This window comes from Nuphar pumila, chromosome 3 (genome assembly GCF_984573655.1).
Source record: "Nuphar pumila chromosome 3, dmNupPumi1.hap1.1, whole genome shotgun sequence".
Taxonomy (NCBI): domain Eukaryota; kingdom Viridiplantae; phylum Streptophyta; class Magnoliopsida; order Nymphaeales; family Nymphaeaceae; genus Nuphar; species Nuphar pumila.
This window is the reverse complement of record NC_143251.1, coordinates 103,376,845-103,398,818: the sequence shown is the minus strand read 5'-3', so window position 1 is coordinate 103,398,818 and position 21,974 is coordinate 103,376,845. Positions and strand designations below refer to the sequence as shown.

Sequence of the window (21,974 nt, the reverse complement as noted above, 5' to 3'; positions counted from 1 at the left end):
GGTTCATGAGTGCCTTGTCTTCTTCGGTTTGAGGACAATCTTTGGGGCTCATTTTATCTCCTTTAAGTATGGGTGTCGTAGTAGGAGAACAATTTTTCATTGTATATTTTTTGAGAATTTTATTTACATAGGTTCTTTGAGAGAGGCCTAAGACACCTTTTGCTCTGTCTTGACAGATCTCTATGCCGAAAACAAAAGTAGCTTCTCCCATGTCCTTCATTTCAAAATGAAGTGAAAGAAACTCCTTGGTCTTTGTGAGCATGACCTTATCGTTTGTTGCAAGTAACATGTCATCTACATATAATACCATGATTATGAACTTACTCTCACTTGTCTTGAGGAACACACATCGGTCAACAATGTTTTATGTGAATTCAAAAGTCAGAATGACTTCGGTAAATTTAATGTACCATTGGCGGGAGGCATGTTTAAGTCCATATAATGACTTATTTAACTTACAAACCAAATGTTCAGACTCACCTTTAGAGAAACCTTGAGGTTGATCCATATAGACTTCCTCATCAACTTCACCATTTAGGAAAGTCGTTTTTACATCTATTTGGTGTAGCTTTAAATCTAAATGAGCTACTAGGGAAAGTATAATCCGTATTGACTCTTTAGTTGAGACAGGCGAATATGTCTCACTATAGTCAATGCCCTCTATTTGGGTAAAACCTTTTGCAATAAGCATTGCTTTATACTTATCAACATTACCTTTGGAGTTCATTTTAATCTTAAAGACCCATTTACACCCAACGGGTTTGACTCCCCTAGGTAATGTAATAAGGTCCCACACTTTATTTTTTGCCATAGAGTCTAACTCTTCTTTCATAGCCTCAATCCAAAGTGAGGATTGCTTACTTTCAACAGCTTCCATAAATGTCGTGGGATCATCATCTCTGAGATTTACGGGCTCCTATAAATACACCACATAATTCAGATGAATATCATATCTTCTAACTCTAGTGGATCTCCATACAGGTGAAGGTTTTTTATCCTCTTGTATGTACTCTTCAGTATTTTCCATTAATGGTTCTTCTGTAGTGGGTGGATCACTTGTGGGTTCAACACTTGGTTGAAAAATGATAGGCAATCTATCATCTATCTCAGGGGTATTATCCTTATCCCAAGATTCCTTAAAATTAAGGTCTTGTAATGCATCTTTTCCAACAAAACCATTTTCAGGAATATTGCTTTATTTGTTTCTACTATATGTGATGTATGGAATAGACAATAAAACCTGTAACCCATTGACCTTTCTGGATAACCAATGAAGAAATCACTTGATGTCCTAGGATCAAAAGCCTTTATGTAAGGGTTATAAAGTTTAGCCTCTCCAAGACAACCTCGTATGTGCATGTAAGAAAGGGTAGGCTTCCTACTTGTCCATAACTCATAAGGAGTTTTTTGAATGGTTTTTGTAGAAACCTTGTTCAAAATATGTACAATTGTCCTTAGGGCTTCACCCCACAAAGTTACAGGTAATGTTGAATAATTCAATATTGTTGGGACCATTTCTTTAAGTGTTCGATTTCGCCTTTCGGCTACACCATTCTGATATGCACTTTCGTGCAAGGTGTATTGAGGGACGATGCCCTCTTCTTTCAGAAATCGAGCTAATAGTCTTTCTTGTTGTCCCATACTAGTAAATCGCCTATAGTATTCTCCACCTTTATCGGATCTAACAATTTTGATTATTCTCCTTGTTTGTTTTTCTACCTCTTTCTTGAAGTCTTTGAAAACTTGATAGACCTTAGATTTCTCAAATAGGAGGTACAACTACATAAACCAGAAATAATCATCAATAAATGTGACAAAATACTTTTGGCCCGTAAAACAAGGGGCAAATGGTCCACATACATCGATATGAATTATTTTCAATAATTTATCACTTCTTTTGACATCTTTCTTATATGTATTTGTCTGCTTAGCCTTTATGCAATCCAGACACGGTTCATTATTTGTGAAATCTAAGGATCCCAAGATCTCTTCTTTCACAAGCCGTTGGACTCTCTCTTTCGAGATGTGTCCTAAATGACGGTGCCAAAGAAGATAGGATTAATCATCTATCAGGTTATGCTTATTGCCAATTACTTGATTAGTATTAAGAGTTTCCTGGAGTTGGGTTTCCAGATGATACAATCTATCACACAATAATGCAAAATCAATCAAGACATTATCTTTATTGATATATAATTTGGATTGTTCAAACTTCATACAATATCCAAATTTATCAAGCCTTGATACAGAAATAAGGTTCCTGCTATAGGATAGAACATAAAAAGTATCTACCAAATCCAGAATGAAACCACTATCTAATACTATTTCGCAGGTCCCAACAGCCTTCACATGAGACCATATCTTATTTTCGGAGAAGATGCTGCTCTCGTGACTTGTTGGTTCCCTCTGGTTCAGAAATGCCTGCTGAGAATTGACAATGTTCACAATGGCACCTGAGTCAATCCACCAACTATTAATTGGAACATCAATCAAATTACATTCATGAGAAACAAATGACAAGTTACCTTTCTTGCTCAACAAGAGTTGAAACTTTACGCACTCTGCCTTTTTATGTCCCTTCTTTTTGCAAAAGAAACACTTTATTGCAGAAACATCAGACTTAGTAGGTGCTTGGTTGGGCTGAGAGGCTGACCTTTTCTTGGGCTTCTTCTTAAAACATTTATTTTTGGGTCCACTTTTCTGTTGAACTTTATGAGAAGCCATATATGCACTATTCACCTTTTCACCCTTTAACCTCTCATTTTCCTCAACACACTTGGACAAGAGATAATTGAAAGTTCATTCATCATTATGTGTGTTGTAGGAGATTTTAAAGAGACCATACTCAACTGGCTATGAGGCCATAATTAGGTGGACAAGGAAGGAGTCTGAGATAGTCAACTTCATGTCATTAAGTTGCGTGGATATGTTTCTCATCTCTAGTATGTGTTGCTGGATGTTATCCCCATTCATGTATCTCATAGATGTTAACTTAGACATAAGGGTACTAGCCCTAGCCTTGTTGAAACTCACAAACTGTGCCTCTATAGCAGCCATAAAATCTTTTACATTCTTACATGTGGGAATGGCATTCCTTATGTTCTTAGCTACCCTAGATTGCAACAAAAGCAGACTAAGGCGGTTAGAACGCTCCTACTTCTCAAAGTCAGATTTTTGTTATGGAGTGCTAGTAGGTGTTAATTCAGTAGGTTACTCTTTTCTAAGCGCTAGGTCAAAGTCCATGTACCCTAAAGTGAATAAGATTGTTTATTTCCATTCTGAGAAGTTAGAAGCATCAAAGAAAGGGATACTAGATGAGTAAAAAACTGTGTTAGGCACTACAAAAACAAAATATAATATTATTGCACATAATGAGACATGTAGATGGAAAGATAAATACATGAGTAAGGCCCTTAATTATTAACTCTTTCCTAGGCAAGTGTCAGGGGTCATTATGGTCTTACTTTGGTGGGTACCCATAATACATAAATGCACTTTGCCTCTCACTATTTGATAAAATTGAGGAAACGTGTACCCAGAGATAATCAACATGGTACCTTTGGGTACTACACATCTTATGTGCTAGGAGACATTTCCTTCATTTTATCCTACTAGCCTCTGAACATAATAATACCATCTTTGGATAACATATTATTTCTATAAGGCCAATACAATTTTAATGTTAAGAAAATATTTTCTAACTAGACATTTGCAAAAATATACATCAGTTCACTTTGGTGAAAACAGATACATACAAATGCAAATTTTATGTTAATCCCTATATCAACATTGATGTGAACGCTTAAACAATCATGCATACTAAAAAACAATACTAAACATATCTTTATGCATTTAAAATATGTATACCTATGCATGAAACATGCATAATATCAATAGAAGCATGTATATAAGCATTAAAACCGTCTCTAAAACATAATGAATCAGAAATATAACTAAATATGCTTTAAAATGCCTCATAAATATGATATGCATGCTCTAAAACATGTATGTCAGCCCTAAAACCCAAGAACCAATCAAAAAACATGATGAACAGTCCCATAAAAAAATGTATCGGTTAGAAACTTGCTGAACCATAAAAGAAACATTCATAGAACAATCTCAAAATGAAAAACCAGTTATGCCAAGTGAAAGAACCAACTCCAAAACCCCAGGAACTGGTTTAGATTCACTCAAAACCGGTCCTGGAATGCCCTGTATCGGTCTCAGAAGCCATATGGGCCGATACGGTTAGTTCCAGGTCGTTCTGTCTGTTCCAGAACAGACTGTTTTGTTCAGACAGAAATGGATCTGTTTCGGGACAGTTATTCAGAATGTTCTGTCCGTTACATAATTGTATGTTCTGAGACAGTCGCAGAGGGTGTTCGGGACAAAAGTTCTTAATGTTCGAAACGTACTGTCTGTTCCAGAAAAAACATGTTCGGGACAGACGTACCCAGTATATTTGGACTTCAGGTCTATGGATCCCGAAACAAGCCAACCCAGGTCCAAACTCGGACCTGTTACTGTAGCATCGCCTTACTATACGGGTCTGGGAAAAAAATGGATATCCTGGATCAGGTTGGGGACAAAAGATAAAAAAAACCCTAGTTTATGCAAAAATAATAAAGTTGGGGACCACAGCGGGTTTATATATGATTCAATAATATATTTCACAATAAATAAGAAGTATCACATATTTGTTATATTTACTCAAATATTCAAGTACGACATTTGCGATATAATGCGATTTATAAATTACTTTATGCAAGATCATGCAGTATATGCGAATAAGTAAGATATTTGCGAATTTAGTAGTAAGTGGTATGTGGAGTTTCACAGATAAACTTATGCAATTTCTGGAAGTATATGAAAAAAGTGAGATATATTTGCAAATTTAGTGGTAAGTTTAACAAATAAATTTATGTGATTTTGAGAAGTACATGCGAAATAATAGGATATTTGTGAATTTAGTGGTAAGTAGAGTTTCAAACATAAATTTATGCGATTTCCTGAAAGATATGCGAAAGCGTAGAATATTTGCAAATTTGGTGGTTTCAGTTTCACCAAAAATTCACAAATAAATTTATGCGAGTTTGCGTGACCCGCATAAAAAAAACTATGAGTTTGGATTTAAGTGAAAGTTGGACCTAGCCGACGGACGATACAATTTTATCGCAATAAGGTCTCAATTTGCAGTTGCGAAGGGTAAAAGGGTACTAACGATGTCAGATATTTACGATTTTGGACATCGAGAGGATATAAAAAATTATAGGATTTTTAGGAATTCAGGTCAAATTATCCATATGTATGTTTTAAGTGTAATATATACAAAAAATAATGCATAAAATGAATGAAAATATATACATAAAATATGAACTATTAAGTGTAATATACAAAAAATATATTTTAAGGGTAATATATAAAAACTATATATTTCATGTATAAAAAACATGAAATGTTTTTACACGAGTGAGCTAGTCTCATTCCGAGACTAGCTGAGCACGAGCTCCGCTAGGCTAAACACGAGCCTAGCCATGAGCTCAATCCAATGGTAAATGAGCCAAGCCTAACATGCCCTGTTCGGTTTGTTTGGCTCATTTACCAGCCCAAGATGACATAGGAGATGAGTCGATCTGGATCGAGCTCATATGGGCTGGGCATCGAAGGACTGTCCATACGATGAAACAAGACACAATTGTAGGGTGGCAAACAGAAGGTTGGACACGACCACTTGATCAAACACAAACTGAAGTATGTATGGGTCTGATTATGAGTTTGAGATTCGACAAGTAGGATATTAAATCTGGATACAAATTGTAGATGCTAATATTGGGTCTGGTAAAAGCACAATGAAAACAATCATTTTACATGTAAAACGTGAATGAATCATAATTGATTTGGATCTGAACACACATCCCTCATAAATGCTCGTCTGAATCATATCAAAATCCAATTACAATTTGACCAAGTCAATCTGGGTACGATACAGCCTAATTGGATACAGATTCAGAAGGAAAAATCTCATACCGAATCCGGATCCAACTAGCGTAAGATATGTAACCGGATTCAGTTCTTCATTATGTTCGAGTGCAAAACTCTAAACCGAATCCGAGTAAAGTTATTATTCGGATGTTGCTTCCCCAGTTGCTGTATTGAATCCGGCTAAAGAGTTGGGTAGGAATGTAAACGGTTTGGATCTCCGGTCGGATCAAGTCATGATTGATACAAACCCTATCGGATATAGCCTAATCCAATTCCGATTTAGATCCAATTAACTATTGGATATATTTTACAGCAATCGGGTCTGATGATCTGTCAGAATCAGATCCGGTTGGACAGACTTGGATTCAAATCTGCATGCTGAATAGGGCCACAAATGCACCCGATTTGGTCAGATCTCCGAATCAAGTCCGACACTGCATTTTTCGGATATGAGTTTATCCATTGGAATAATTTTTGGATCAACATTGAAAATCAAATCTTTGGATTCTGATCCGACTCCCTTGCATCTTTTACATGTTTTTAGTCCTCTTTAACCGGATCGGATATTAACCAACATAATCTGGATCTAGATTCAGAATAACATCATCGGATCTTATGTAGGTTCATGCAGGATTCGACCCATATCTGATCCGTTTGCAACTCCATTGACATCCTTAAATTCGGATCAGATCGAATATCTGATCCAAACCCAAATCATCGACATCCCTAATTTAGGCGGCAAATCGAACCGACCAAGCTCTTTCCCTCTTCCGCCAAACCCCCCGATGAGGAATTCCTTATCGGTTCAATTCTGAAAACCCTAACCCTAACGGCGTCCTCTTGGCAATTCCCTCTTCCTTGTGCTCTCCCGGACGCCCGTACAACGAAGACGGAGATCCTTCCGGATATGGGAAGAACGCCGCCCAAGGTTCTCATGGTGAGGCAAAATCCTTCTTCGGAAACCCTAGCTCTCCTTTTCTCCTTTCCTTCCTCTTCTTCGTTGCTTCGGATTCATTGAATTCTCTTGACAGGTCGCCGAGAAGCCGAGCATCGCCCTTGCGATCGCCACCGCGTTATCGGCCGGCCGCGTAAGTCTTCGCCTCCCCTGTTTGGTTCATAACCTTCGAAGTTTTTCGCTATCCAATTTCAAGCTGTTCTTGTAAGAGAAATTTAGAGGATTTTGGCTCGTTGTCATCTGCGTAATCTTTTGTCTCGGAAAGTTGCAGATTCTTGCTCCAATTGTAATTTGCCTAATTTCTTTGGATTCAAAATGATGAAGAAGGGAAAATTCCACGCCACAACTCGTTTTAATTATTTATGCACGAATGAACTCGTGGATTTTAGAGTTAACCGCCGTTATGGACCTATGGTTATGCTTAAGTTCTCTTGATTTCTGATCACTGTTAAAAAATGCATTAGAGTAGTTGCTTATAAAATTATAAAGAAAAGTTAGACTTATTCCAATCAATGTTCTTTTTATTTTATAATAGCTGGTCAGAGCGAAAAGGAAGCTGAAACTCCAACTCCATCGTCTTATATTATTGCCTAGTTAACAGTGATATTTTGCTATTTAGTGATTATTAATGACTTCACAAAGTCCAAATTACTTAAAGTAAAAAACGGAAAAGAAAAATATCTCAAGAGTGAAGTGGGAGTCTCAAGAAAAATAGAATTCAATTACAGAAAGTGGAAATGCTCTCAAAAGTTAGAAATTTATGAAAACAAGGAAAGAAGTTAGCCTTGATAAGTAAGTTAGACACTTAGACTTGGCCATTATTAGCCTTCATGCTATCTTGCAAATTAAGTTAGTAATTTTTTTTAGTATATTTGAATTTAACTGTTATAAAAATGTATTAAAAAGTTAAAAAATGTTATCAGATGAGAAAGTAAACTCCAAGGTCTTGTTATCATGCAATTAAGTTTATATTATTTATGTCTTTGCACATTTAAACTTTAATTAGGTTAAAACAAAAGGGCAGGTTGGATACTTTGCTTTGGTGGTAGACGGACTATTTGCTGCCGTTTAAAAAATGAAAACAATCAGATGGATGGGTCAAAACCAATGTTGTCAAAATTGCTCTGAATCAGTTGATTCAGATTGTAACAGACCAAAGTCGATTCAAAAGGGGCAGATTCAAGTTAAATTCAATTCATTTTTTAATATTTTAAAGGGATTAATTTGTTTTAACTTTATTATTTATTATTTAATGACACGTGCCATTGATGGTAAAAAAGGGCCGATTCAAGATCATTTCAATTTTTCATTTTTTAAGAAACCGATTCACCTAGGCAACTGATTTTAACAACATTGGTCAAAACTATTATCTGCCAAATGATAAGTTAACACCGAGGTAGGCAGGTACTGCTACATCACTAGGATCTTCTTTCTTGCTTGTCCCTCACCTTCTCCATTCCCTTTTTTGGGCTTGAATGGCTTCTGCACTTATCCAAGATAAAATATCTATGTACGATGAATCAATCAACCATCACTCAAGAAATTTATCGAGCACTTAGCATGCACTAACAAACTTGTCAGTTTATTGCACTCGAAGAGAAGAACCAGCCAACCTGCCTCTACAAACTAAAAAAATCACACAAGTGCATTCTTCAATTTGTTGCTACCAACCAGAATGCTGCACACATCAAGGTTACATGGTAAACCTCAAGTTTAGCTATTGCTCCTTTGTAGCTCTTCAGAAAAGGAAGAAATTGGACTTGAAATGATGCAATAACTTTGATCCACTTCTTTGAAAATGGACTTGAAATGATGCAGCAACTCTGATCTACTGCTGCAAGCTCAAAACCACACTAAAAATGACTCTAAACAGGTTGTTGCTGCCCAGCACATCACACAAAAACATGTCTGCCACCAGTTCTAGTTCTCACAGAACACAACATTTAAAATATACCTCAACACTTGTGAAATCAAGTTTTTCATGTCACTTTCACCAAAAATAACCCAAAAGAGTACACAATGTACAGACAAATGGCATTCGATCAAATCTCAAAGCTATCTCTGAAATTCCTAATAAATCTTGAAATCTCTTGGAAAATGATAAATCTTTGGACACTGATTCAAATGAAACGAGTCTTTCCTAAATTCTGTATTGTAGGGACTCTAATGAACACAAATACCTGTTCTTGAAAAGGATCCTCAACAATCAGGCTGTTGGCAAAACAGAGTATATTGTATAATTTCATTATGGTTCAATATATATACATAAAACTCATGACTCCCATTACATAGAACAAATAAAGGACTAAAGTACCATCTAAATGCAATTGACTATAGAAGGAAAAGAGAGAAAAGGCAGAATGCCTCAAAGAAAACATGACAATGTCCCTATACACAGTATGCACAAAAATATTGGACGCTTTTGCAAATTTGAGGGATTCTTTGTTGAATTTCTTCTTCGATGACTTTCACTTTGTCTGACTTGCCAGTCCACATAGGCTGGATTTGGGGCGAGTCAATATTTTCTTGTTGCTGAGTAACATTTGGAGCTGTTTCTCAAGATCCTTTATTTATTTATTTTGATTTACATTTCCTTGATGTTCATTTTTATTCCTGTTCCTATTTGTTGGGTTGTGTGTGCGTGTGTTACACTGTTACTTCATAAATTTGTGTTCTTTTTCTTGTTTGCAACAGATGTCTACACTGCGTGCTGCTACTGATGTTCATGAATTTGATGGGATGTTCCAGGGCTTCCACGTGCACTATAAAGTAACATCTGTCATTGGGCATGTGTTCAGGTCTATTCATGCAATAAATGCTGATAGCATATTGTGATACTTCTCATTGAATGTTGTTATTAGTCAAGCATAGGTATTTTCTTTTGCATAAACAACAACAACAACAACTACGCCTTCATCCCAAAACAATTGGGGTCGGCAATATGAACCAAAAAAGAAAATCATTCTGGGTCTTCCACATGAATCCTTCTCCTCCAATCATTTCTATCCAATGCCATGTCCTCGGTGAGGTTCAAAGAATTCATATCCTTTCCTATCATCTCCATCCAAGTCTTCCTAGGCCTACCTCGACCTCTTTTAACTAATATATTTTCCCATTTCTCCATCCTTCTAACTGGAGCATCATTAGTCCTTCACTGAATATGTCCAAACCACCATAAACGATTCCCTCTTATCTTATTTTCAATGGGTGCAACGCCTACCTTCTTACGTATCTCCTCGTTCCGAATCTTATCTTTTATTGTATTTTCACACATTCATCTAAGCATACGCATCTCAACTACACTCATTTTTTGAATATGATGTCTCTTGGCAGCCCAACATTCCGTACCATATAGCAAAGCGGGCCTAATAGTCGTCCTATAAAACTTTCCCTTCAACCGCAATGGCATTCTACGATCGCACAACACTCCAGTTGCACTTTTCCATTTCATCCACCCAACCTTTATCCTATGATTTACATCTCCATCAATTTCTCCATACTTTTGAATGATAGATCCCAAATATTTAAAACAATCATCCACCGATATTTCTTGCTCACCAAGCTTCACTACACTCCCATCACTACTTCGTTGCTTACTAAACCGACATTACATATATCCTGTCTTACTCTTACTCAACTTAAAATCTCTTGCTTCCAATGTCTGTCTCCATAATTCTAACTTAGCATTAACCCCAACTCTAGACTCATCAATCAAAACAATATCATCAGCAAACAACATACACCACGACACATTTTCTTGAATTGATCTCGTAAGCTCATCCATCACTATAGCAAATAGGAAAGGGCTTAAAGCAGATCCTTGATGTAACCCAACCGTTATAGGAAAATTGGTTGTCACCCCTCCACAAGTGCGAACATTGGTTACTACTCCTTCATACATATCTTTAATTATACTAATATACTTGAGAGAAACACCTTTCTTCATCATTGTCCACCAGAGAACGTCCCTAGGTACTTTATCCTATGCCTTCTCTAAATCAATAAAAACCATATGCAAATCTTTGTTCCTCTCTATATCTCTCAATAAGTTGTCTAAGAAGATGTATAGCTTCCATAGTTGATCTTCCAGGCATAAAACCAAATTGATTCTCCAATATCATGATTCATGACAACCTTTCTCAACCTAGACTCAGTCACCCTTTCCCAAAGTTTCATAGTATGACTCATGAGTTTTATACCACGATAGTTTGTGCAATCTTGTATATCACCCTTATTCTTATATAGAGGCACCAAAATACTCTTCCTCCACTCATTAAGCATCTTATTTGTTCGCCAAATCTTGTTAAAAAGATTTGTCAACCATTCTAAACCTTTCTCTCCCAAGCATTTCCAAGCCTCGATAGGTATACCATATGGGCCAACTGCCCTTCTTGATTTCATTTTCTTCAAAGCATCTACAATTTCTTTCTTTTGAATCTTGCGCATGAAGTCACGATTCATCTCATGAAAAGGAATGGAGAAGTCTCCAAGATCCTGAGCATGACTTTCATTAAATAGCTTATCAAAATAATCTTTCCATCTCTCATTAATCTCCTTATCTTTGACTAAAACCCTTTGCGTTTCATTTTTGATACATCTAATCATACCCAGATCCCTCGATTTCCTATCTCTCATCTTTGCAAGCCTATAAATATCCTTCTCGCCCTCTTTGGTATCCAACTTGTCATAAACCTCCTTATATACCTTATCCCTCGCGTTTCGAACTACTTTTTTAGCTTCCTTCTTTGCTATCATATATTTCTCCAAATTCTCATTATCACGACTCTTACTTAGATTTCTATTCTTTTGCATATGATCATAAAAAATAAGAAGCCATGCTTTCTTAATTATGAATTATTGGCTTCATCTTTTGTTTATATTTATCATGGTTGCTTATATTTAAAGACTTGTAGGAATCTTGAAAGACTACTCATAATATAGCTGGTATTATAATAGTATTTCTGTAGTGTCCTTTTTCTAATCTTCTGACTATGTTTGTTTAGAGCTTTTGTTGTAGAACTAACACTTTGGAACCCTTTGTTGATCTTAATTGTAGTTCCAGATTCATGGTCTGATATTTGGATTTTCTTTCTTTATTATTATTGTTATTATCTTTTGTATTAATCATCTGCAATCTGATATAAAGTTTCTTATTTTTAATGTTGCACAATTGTATAGAGATGTTACTGACCCCAATTGTTTTGGGATGAAGGCGTAGTTGTTGTTGTTGTTGTTGTTGTAAGTACCTCCAAAGGTTAAAGGTGTTGAATTTGAAAGGCACAACTGTTACTTTCATGAACTAAATATTTGAGATTCCAAAATGATAGCTCAATATTTTAGCTGTTTTAAAGTTTGTCTCAACAAATATGGCATTCAAGTACTTGAGCTATTGCCTTTAGGCGCATCTTGACTCTTGGTTGTGATTTTAGTTTGTTTCCAGAACCCAGGTGTGGGTGGATACTAGATTCATGGGCGGTTTAAGTTGGATAAAAAGGGCATGTCAAACTTGGAAGAAACTGCTTGTCATCAAGATGACAGCTTAAAAATTACAGGGTTTGGGTTAAGAGAAACCTAGCTTTTCCATAATCAAATTTGGTTATTGGTCTAAGAGATGTCTTTAAGTTTTTGTTTTTTTTCTCCCAAGCATGTCCTTAAGGCATTTTCAAGAGCTAATGCTTCTGTTGTTGTTATTGCACTCCAATATTCAAAGGATCATAGTTCTTAAAGGGGTCAAGATTGGAGTCAAAGATGAGGACCATGATTAAAATCCATGACTTGGCCACTGGCATATGCTTATGACATAGCAAAATTTGTCCTTTTGGAGGAAAAGAGAGTTATACAACAAGTGTTGTTAGAACTCAAAACCATGCAATGTTTGTTTTTTTTGAGAAAGCCATGCAATGATTTGGTAAGTTATGGGGCAGGCTTTGTAGGTCTTTGGGTGTCTTTAGATATGTAACATGTGCCGAGTCTTAGGGTATCATGCTTAGGGATGGGGTCTTCTGAAATATTGATAATTTTGAGGTTGAGACGTAGATTCAGCTAAATGTAAGTTAGTTGACTCACTAATTTTTGGCACATTCACGATGAGTTATGTTCCAAATGTTTACCATCTTAATAACAATGATGAGCTTCATGAACAGGTTTGCATCCTTTATGTGCATTCTTTTAATTATGATGTGCACTGTATATATCCTTTCTAAGGTTGTGAAATGTTTACCTGTAATTTGTTGATCAACCTTGTGTGCTAATATTTGAAATTAAATTGGGAATCTTACATGTAATTTGTTGATTTGGTGACCGCTTGATCTTGTTCAGCTGAGTCCTGGAACTATATATATATATATATATACACACACACACACACACAAAAGAATACATCTATCTTAACACCCTCCCTCAAACTTACCGTGTGACTCATTGTAAGTTTGAAATTACAAAAGAAGAAACCAATTACATAAAATGTCTTCATTGACTTCATCAAGTTCTTCTAATTGGTGCTTCTTCAAAGGGTGCTCAATCATATGCTCCATTACACATAGGATATTCAATATCATCAATTCTTTGAAAAACTTGTGAAGAGCGCTAACAAAACATCCCAACTATATATATATATATATATATATCATAAGAAGATTTCAAAGGATAACTATATTAGTTATATATTATGGAGAGATGATGGCCAAGTACTCAAACATACAATATATAGAAAATATTTAATAAGTCAATTTAATAATTTTCAAAGTTATTTAAAGGAAGAAATAATTTTCAAAAAAACATTAATTTCAAACACGATAATCATTGAGAGACTTGCCTCAATAGATAATTTTTAAGAAATCAAAGTTCTTAATTCACAAGAGAACATAATTGTATATTATTAAGAGAGATGTAAGCATAAAATTTAGTAATGATAAAGTCATTAATCACTTTAATCATTCATGAAAATCATGCACACATATATCTATCACAAATGGTACATTAATGCATAACAAGCATGGATTTTCAACACCATCAATACTATGAAGAAATAACTCACAAAGAATTATAAATTGCAAATCATTTTTATACGGTGGAAGGTAAGACATGATTACAATCACTCAATAAAGATTTAAGAAAAATCAAATACACATATATCAATTTTTGTTTCGTGACAATCAAAGTGCGATTAAGATTTCTCTTAATCCAATTCAACATGGAAGAACAAAGTATATCAAAATAGACCAACATTTCATCACTTGTTCGCAAAGAGAATGAGCAAACAACGGTTTTGATATTTGAAACCATAGTCACATATATCACCCATATTTTGAAAATATTGCTATATTAACATTGTAAACTGGCAAAACAATATTAACGTTAAAATATCATGATATTTCAAAATATCATAAATTTATATATATCACGATAATATCGCTATCGCAGCACAACAATGTTTTTTTTAAAACAGCTAATGTAAGGGTATTTTAGGATTTTTTTAAAAGAAGAGGATATGTATGCCTTTACAAATTTTTTAATAAATTATTTTAGGTATGACCCATAAAAGATATACCTTTTTTACTTTGGTTAAGGTTACTTTTAGGTTTTAACTTAAAAGAAGAAACCCAAGCTCATCTCCTCCACCCAATAGCACAGGCTCGTCTCCTCCACCTCCCTGCATGTTTGTTTCCTCCACTGCCAGCTCGCAGGCTGCGCCTTCTACAGCTCGCAGGCTGCGCCTTCTACAGCTCGCAGGCTGCTTCCAGGCTGTGTCAACATGAGGAAAGAAGGAAAGAAAGTAAGAAGAGAAAGAGGAAGGAAGAAAGGGAAGAAGGAAGGAATGAAGGAAGAGGGCTGTCGTTAACTTCCTTGCGAGGCTATGACAGTGGGCTGTCGTTGGCTGCCCTGCAACAGGGTAAGAAAGAGGGAAGGAATGAAGAGAAGGGAAGGTAGAAAAAAAGGAAAAAAAGAGGAGGGGAAGGAAGAAAAGAAAGAGGAAGGGAAGAAAGAAAAGAAGGAAGGAAAGAAAGGGAAGGGAAAGAGGGGTTGTTGGTGGCTGCCTTATGATAGGGGAAGAAAGAAGGAAACATAATCAATTTATTTTTTCCTATTTTTTTTTATTTTTTTCATTTTATTTTTGAAATCCTGAGATTTTCCTGAGATTTATTAGAAAACCTATAATATCCCGATATTATACCTCGCCGATACTCTGATATTTGTGACTATGTTTGAAACACAAGTTGTCCATGATTCTCTCCTACAACTCGAGGGAGGCTAATGAGTCCTGATATTGGATCTGGATCCAGATTCACGTGCTGTTATGTTTATTTTTTGTTTCCAATTTTACCCCTCACTTATGTTTTATGTTGTGTACTAAAGAAATGGGTAATATATTTGTACCAAATCAGTTGCAATGTTATTAAAAGAAGAATCCTCCCACATGTCCCAGATTGGAAAACATGCATTGGGATTTGTGCAGCCCCTTTTCTCCTTGCTCTCTTCCTCTCTTCTTCTCCTTCTATGGTGTTGCAGATCTGATTTAACACAAACATAGCAAGGTTCACATCTCTTGTGATTAGCATTTCTAGCACACTCATATGGTAATGCTTGCACAGAATTGCTGTTACATTTAAATACTTGCATGCTTGTGGCTACTGCTGTTTTTTCCCTTTTCCATCCTACTATATTTCTAGTCATTTTGATGGAGATTATGTTTCTTTTCCTAGGCAATTTATTATGTACATTTTTTTTGTTCCAGAGTGGCATATTAAATTTTGTAAATTTGTTAATTCATTTATTCTGATTTAAGTGCTAATGATTGTACTAACAAGGAGTTGATTTTCCTCTCTGAGTTTTCTTATTTATTTATTTATATTATTTTTTCTGATGCTACTGCAGTGTTGATTTTCCACCTGCATACCAGAATTGGGAAGCAACTGATCCCATGGATCTTTTTGAAGCACCTATTTTGAAAACAGAATCAAACCCAAAGGTACGGTCTATAAGTTCATTCACCTTTTATGTTCAAATATACCCCCTGATCCTATGGAGCTTATTTTGACTTCTTATATGTGAAACTTATTGTTGCACTCTAAGGTAAGCTACATCTATGTGCTGGTTACATACTTGCGCTGAACTGAACATGCTTAATTAGCTAAATTTGCCAATGGATGTACACCATATTTGCAAAATTATTGTTCTTGTTTTTGGAACGTATTGCAGTTCATGTAAGATAGTTTTCTACGTTCAATGCAATCGTGTCCTTATTAGGAAGCGATTAGTAAATCTTAAGTGACAACTTTTCTATCATTAACTCAACAACAATTTGGATTTTGGAGTTGTTCATGCGAGTTATTTTGGCATTTTCTTTGTAAATCATATCCTTAAGTCTTACCTGCTTGTGTGCCATGAAAACTGGCCCTTTTAATATCACAATAAATTTCTGATGAACAATAATTATTGGGAATCATTGCTGACTAGTTTTTGGTTGCTCATTTTTGCCTAGATAGTGGATTAATCCATTTTCAATTGATTAACATCATCGTACTAAATTCGATAGCTAACAAAAGATCTGCAGGTGCTATATCTTAACACCAGGAATATTATAGTATGAATGAATATAAATGGATCTATATGTATTCGATGATTTTTGTTTTGCATACTTTTATATTGCTTACATGCTTTTTTCTCAATTTATGCCTTACATAATCCATATGAAAGTTATTACTTGTCACTTCTTTTACTCTTTACACTTTACTTGTATTTATTAGACTGTGTGAACGTAAATTAGGAAGCTTCTGCATATTCTCGGAAGCTCGCTTCTTATAAACCACTTCAGAAGGTGGAAGCTAGGTGCTTTCAAAATTCATTTCCTACATTATGAGAAGCACACTTCCAAAGGCATGGGATTTTGAACACAAAAAAATGTATTTTCATTAAAAAACCACCATGTTAACACAATTAAAGTATCACAATTTTATGAATGGCATAAATAATAACCGGTTTTCTATAATTTTATTAGAATGTACCAAAACCTATTGATCTTCAATAAACCCAGAGGTCCTTTGGGTAAATCCGGTGTTGTGAAAAGGGTAGCGAGGTGTTCCCCCAAAAACTAAGGCGAGGCGTAAAGTGTAAGCCTCAATTTTTTTTAAAGTTTAAAAAAAATTTATAAAAAAATATCTAAAAATACAAATAAATAAAGAAATGCTTTATTGATGAAGTAACAACCAATAAGAAATAGAAAATCTTAAATCAATACTAAAAAATATGAGATTAACATATAAAAGTAACTAAGAAACTGATTACATAACTGGAAAACTAATTATATAATTGAAAAATATAATGTCCTATAAAGCAACAACCAATAAGCAATAAAAAATCTCAAATAAGTACTAAAAAATATGAGATTAACATATAAAAAGTAAATAAACTAATTAAAAACTAATTAAAAGCTTACGAATTAAAAATAAAAGTAAAATAAACTAATTAAAAACTAATTAAAAGCTTACTAATTAAAAATAAAAAGTAAAATAAACTAATTAAAAGTTCTTATTCTTCTTGCTCAAAGTTTACTTCCCATTGTAAGGACATGTACACTATGAGGTACTCTATGTGTAATTCATAATATTTTTTATGGTTAAAGTTAATTTATTATTTGCTACTTATTGGTAGGGCTGCACACGAGCTGAGTTGAAGCCGAGCTTGGGCCAGCTCGGCTTGGCAAAATATTTTAGCGTTCAAGATCGGTTTGACTCGAGCTGAACACCTTCAGACGTCAAAAAGTTTTCAAAGATGAGATTAGAACACCCACTTCCCGTGTTATTGCCTAACGTCCTAACCATATGGGTAAAATACCGTGTTTTGATCTTATATTAATTTTTTTTCTACATATCCTAATTCTGTAATCCTTTAAAGCCATATGTCCTGAGCTTAATTGGGCTAACTGAGATCAGTAGCCTGATCAAGCTCGGCTCGTTTATAGGTACCACGCTTCAGCACATGCTCAAACTTGGCTTGTTTATTTACTTGGACGAGCTTAAACGGGTCGAGCCCGAGCTGTACAACAACAACAACAACAACAACTACGCCTTCATCCCAAAACAATTGGGGTCGGCGATATGAACCAAAAAAGAAAATCATTCTGGGTCTTCCACATGAATCCTTCTCCTCCAATCATTTCTATCCAATGTCATGTCCTCGGCGAGGGTCAAAGTGTTCATATCCTTTCCTATCGCCTCCATCCATGTCTTCCTAGGCCTACCCCGACCTCTTTTAACTAATATATTTTCCCATTTCTCCATCCTTCTAACTGGAGCATCATTAGGCCTTCGCCGAATATGTCCAAACCACCGTAAACCATTCTCTCTCATCTTATTTTCAATGGGTGCAACGCCTACCTTCTTACGTATCTCCTCGTTCTGAATCTTATCTTTTATTGTATTTCCACACATCCATCTCAGCATACGCATCTCAGCTACACTCATTTTTTGAATATGATGTCTCTTGGCAGCCCAATATTCCGTACCATATAGCAAAGCGGGCCTAATAGTCGTCCTATAAAACTTTCCCTTCAACCGCAATGGCATTCTACGATCGCACAACACTCCAGTTGCACTTTTCCATTTCATCCACCCAACCTTTATCCTATGATTTACATCTCCATCAATTTCTCCATACTTTTGAATGATAGATCCCAAATATTTGAAACAATCATCCACCGGTATTTCTTGCTCACCAAGCTTCACTACACTCCCATCACTACTTCGTTGCTTACTAAACCGACATTCCATGTATTCTGTCTTACTCTTACTCAACTTAAAACCTCTTGCTTCCAATGTCTGTCTCCATAATTCTAACTTAGCATTAACCCCAGCTCTAGACTCATCAATCAAAACAATATCATCAGCAAACAACATACACCACGACACATTTTCTTGAATTGATCTCGTAAGCTCATCCATCACTATAGCAAATAGGAAAGGGCTTAAAGCAGATCCTTGATGTAACCCAACCGTTATAGGAAAAATGGTTGTCACCCCTCCACAAGTGCGGACATTTATATTGGTTCATATTCATAGGGTATGACTAAGTTTTTATGCTGGCTGTCACAGGCCTACCGCAACCCTCCTCCTTTATCCGGGCTTGGGACCGGTAGTGGATAACTAAATAGTTATACACAGGCGGAGTTAATGTGGCTGTAACATCCCCAAATTTTAACCCAATTTTTTGAGGATTTTTTTTATAACAGCAGAAACAAGTAATACTATAAGGTTAAACATTCCGGAATATTACAGTGGAGAGCCAGCCAAAACATTTATTTCATTTCATTATCAATGAATAATAACATCAGATTTTTAATGACATGTTCAACTAAATAAAAATGAACTCAAACTATCCCGGGAACAGTAAATCCAAAATCTCGATCGAAGCCTCATCCCGCAGTCGCTTATAAACTCTAATCTTCACCTGAAAAATGATAAATTTATAGGAATTAGACTACAACTGTCTAAGTAGGAAGTACTATAATTTTTCTCTCAGGTATATCATGTGTCAAGTATATGATGTGGGTGTCGTGTGTGATTTTTAGCATATACAAAAACAAGTAAAAGAAACAACAGTAACATGTACATCATTTAGCTAACGACTACACATCAACAGAAATCAAATATCTCACATGTTACCAAATCTGCAGCATGCTAAAAGTAAAGAGATACATTCTGAAATGATTGTTTAACTGTGATACTGTAAATCTAGTAATTCTACTCAGAGTGATATCTAAAATGTTTCTAATTAATGTTTATCTTTATTTATCCCACGGGTACACACAGGCCAAGACAATTTTTTCAGAAAAGAACATTTGGGAGTGTATTATTCAAAGGTATTTTATTAACCCGAACGTTCTAATCGAAACTAAAATCCAAAGGGAACGGCCAGTAGCCGAGAGAACCTCCCAAAGGCTAAACCAAAACAGGATGCATCCCTAACTTCTGCAGAAAAACAAAGAGCTACCACCTAGGACATATTGGTAGTCCGGGCCCCCCCAACTCTGAGGACTGGGGACCAACGAGTCATTTTCGCTCGAAACCATTAAACACACGTCCCTTGAGTTTTGTACAACCTACCCTCTCAAAGGTAAACACGAATCTGAGTGGGTTGATCTTTTCATTTATTTAAATTTCTCAAAGTATAGGGGCAATTTCCCCCAACTACCGCTTACTACCATAGTAGTAGTCCCCAACCTTAGCCATTTTACCAAGGTATAAACATTCCATTTTTTTTCATTTTGATTGCATAAACTCACTCAGAGTGCTTTAGTGCCTTTAAACGAGTCAAACACGAATGCCCCGATGCCTTTAAACCAGTCGGGCAACAATATTATATTCTCATTTTCATGTGAATTCACATCATAACTTCGACGGTCTATGCATGACCCCCAACACACTGGCTTGATACTCATATGTCCAGAACAAACCGACCCATAGGTTAGATTACCATATCATCATTCTTCATATATATATATATATAACAAATTGCCACAACCTACCATTAGGTTTTAGATGATATACCAGAGTTACCGGAAGCGCCTAGGCAAAAGGGGAAGCGCGAAACGTCGCGCTTCCGAAGCGTGAGGGGAAGCGTCCCCCTTTTTTGGGAAGCGCGCTTCCCTTTTATGGGAAGCGCGTCCCCCTTTTATGGGAAACGCGCTTCCCATAAATGGGAAGCGCGCTTCCCCCACGCTTCCCCCACGTTTCCCCCACGCTTCCCCCACGCTTCCCCCACGCTTCCCCCTCGCTTCCCCCTCGCTTCCCCATTTTTTTCATTTTTTTTCGCTTCCCCTCGCTTCCGGTTCGCTTCCTAGGTCGCTTCCGGTTCGCTTCCTAGGTCGTTTCCGAGACGGTTCAGAATTTTCTTCTAAGTGGTCCCACGCTTCCCCGCTTCCTAAATTTTTTAAAGTGCCTCGCTTCCCGCTCCCGCTTCCCGTATCGCTTCCCGCTTCCTCGACTGGTAACTCTGTGATATACTACTTAATAAACATTGAGCATAAAATCATCTGCTGCTTAACAGGTAAGAACATCGTAGGCATGATCATTATTTATGAACCAATTGCATATCAAATTTATGTAGAAAAATGTTATATATATATATATATATATATATATATATATATATAACAAATTGCCACAACCTACCATTAGGTTTTAGATGATATACAACTTAATAAGCATTGATCATCAAATCATCTGCTGCTTAACAGGTAAGAACATCACAGGCATGATCATTATTTCTGAACCAATTGCATATCAAATTTATGTAGAAAAATGCAGATCATGCAAGCATAGTAACATGTGACATTCAATATTCAAAACTCAGTTTATGCATATAATAACAGATAGAGTTATCAACTTAAATTTGTTAACATTGAATTAACTTATGTATGTCCTGTACATGCTTGGACATTGCCCTGTGCCAAAACCCAAAGTTCCTCAACATATACTGTGATCTGAGTATTAACCTGTCTGAAGCGGTGGTAGTGTGACCACGGAACCATACTCCAATCATGGCATATCTTGAGCATTCATATATCAAGATTCACAACATTTTAACAGACTGTACTTAAGCTGTACTTAAGCTTCAATAGAAATAATGCTACTCATCTCTATGCATAATAGACCCATACTGTTGGCATTCACATGCGGACAGATCCAATGCCTATCAAATCTGTAGAGTACGACTATGTTGTTGGCATTCATAAGTGTAAAAAAAAACTGCATAACAAAAGAGCAGGATACATGTATGATGTGGGTGTTCCTGGGTGACCTACCAATACACACCTATGTCTATAGACAGTAAACCCATCAGAATTCTACCCACCAATTCCACCTTACTTCTTAAACAACTTTCAAGGACACTGCTATATCCAGATTTCATTACTGTGATACCTATCCATGAATAAATAAAAGTTTCAAGCATACTGGTATATGCAGACCCATTACTGAATACGTAACTATTGTTAAATTAAATTGCAAGTATACTACTGAACATGCTTTATGTCTAGAAT

The 21,974-nt window shown here is 35.9% G+C and overlaps 1 protein-coding gene across 2 annotated transcripts in view; it reads left to right on the top strand.

Moving 5' to 3' along the window:
- Positions 1 to 6,741: 6,741 nt before the first annotated feature.
- LOC149843183 (DNA topoisomerase, type IA, core) overlaps positions 6,742 to 21,974 on the top strand; it is a 59,363-nt gene continuing 44,130 nt past the window's right edge. Inside the window, exons 1-4 of one of the 2 annotated variants that reach the window (XM_089999635.1) lie at positions 6,742 to 6,919; positions 7,014 to 7,070; positions 9,632 to 9,706; positions 15,812 to 15,905. In XM_089999635.1, the coding sequence (XP_089855761.1) occupies positions 9,657 to 9,706; positions 15,812 to 15,905 (144 nt within the window). In that variant the 5' untranslated portion in view covers positions 6,742 to 6,919; positions 7,014 to 7,070; positions 9,632 to 9,656. Of the gene's footprint in view, positions 6,920 to 7,013; positions 7,071 to 9,631; positions 9,736 to 15,811; positions 15,906 to 21,974 lie in introns of both variants that reach the window. The other variant, XM_089999636.1, reaches the window with a different exon arrangement.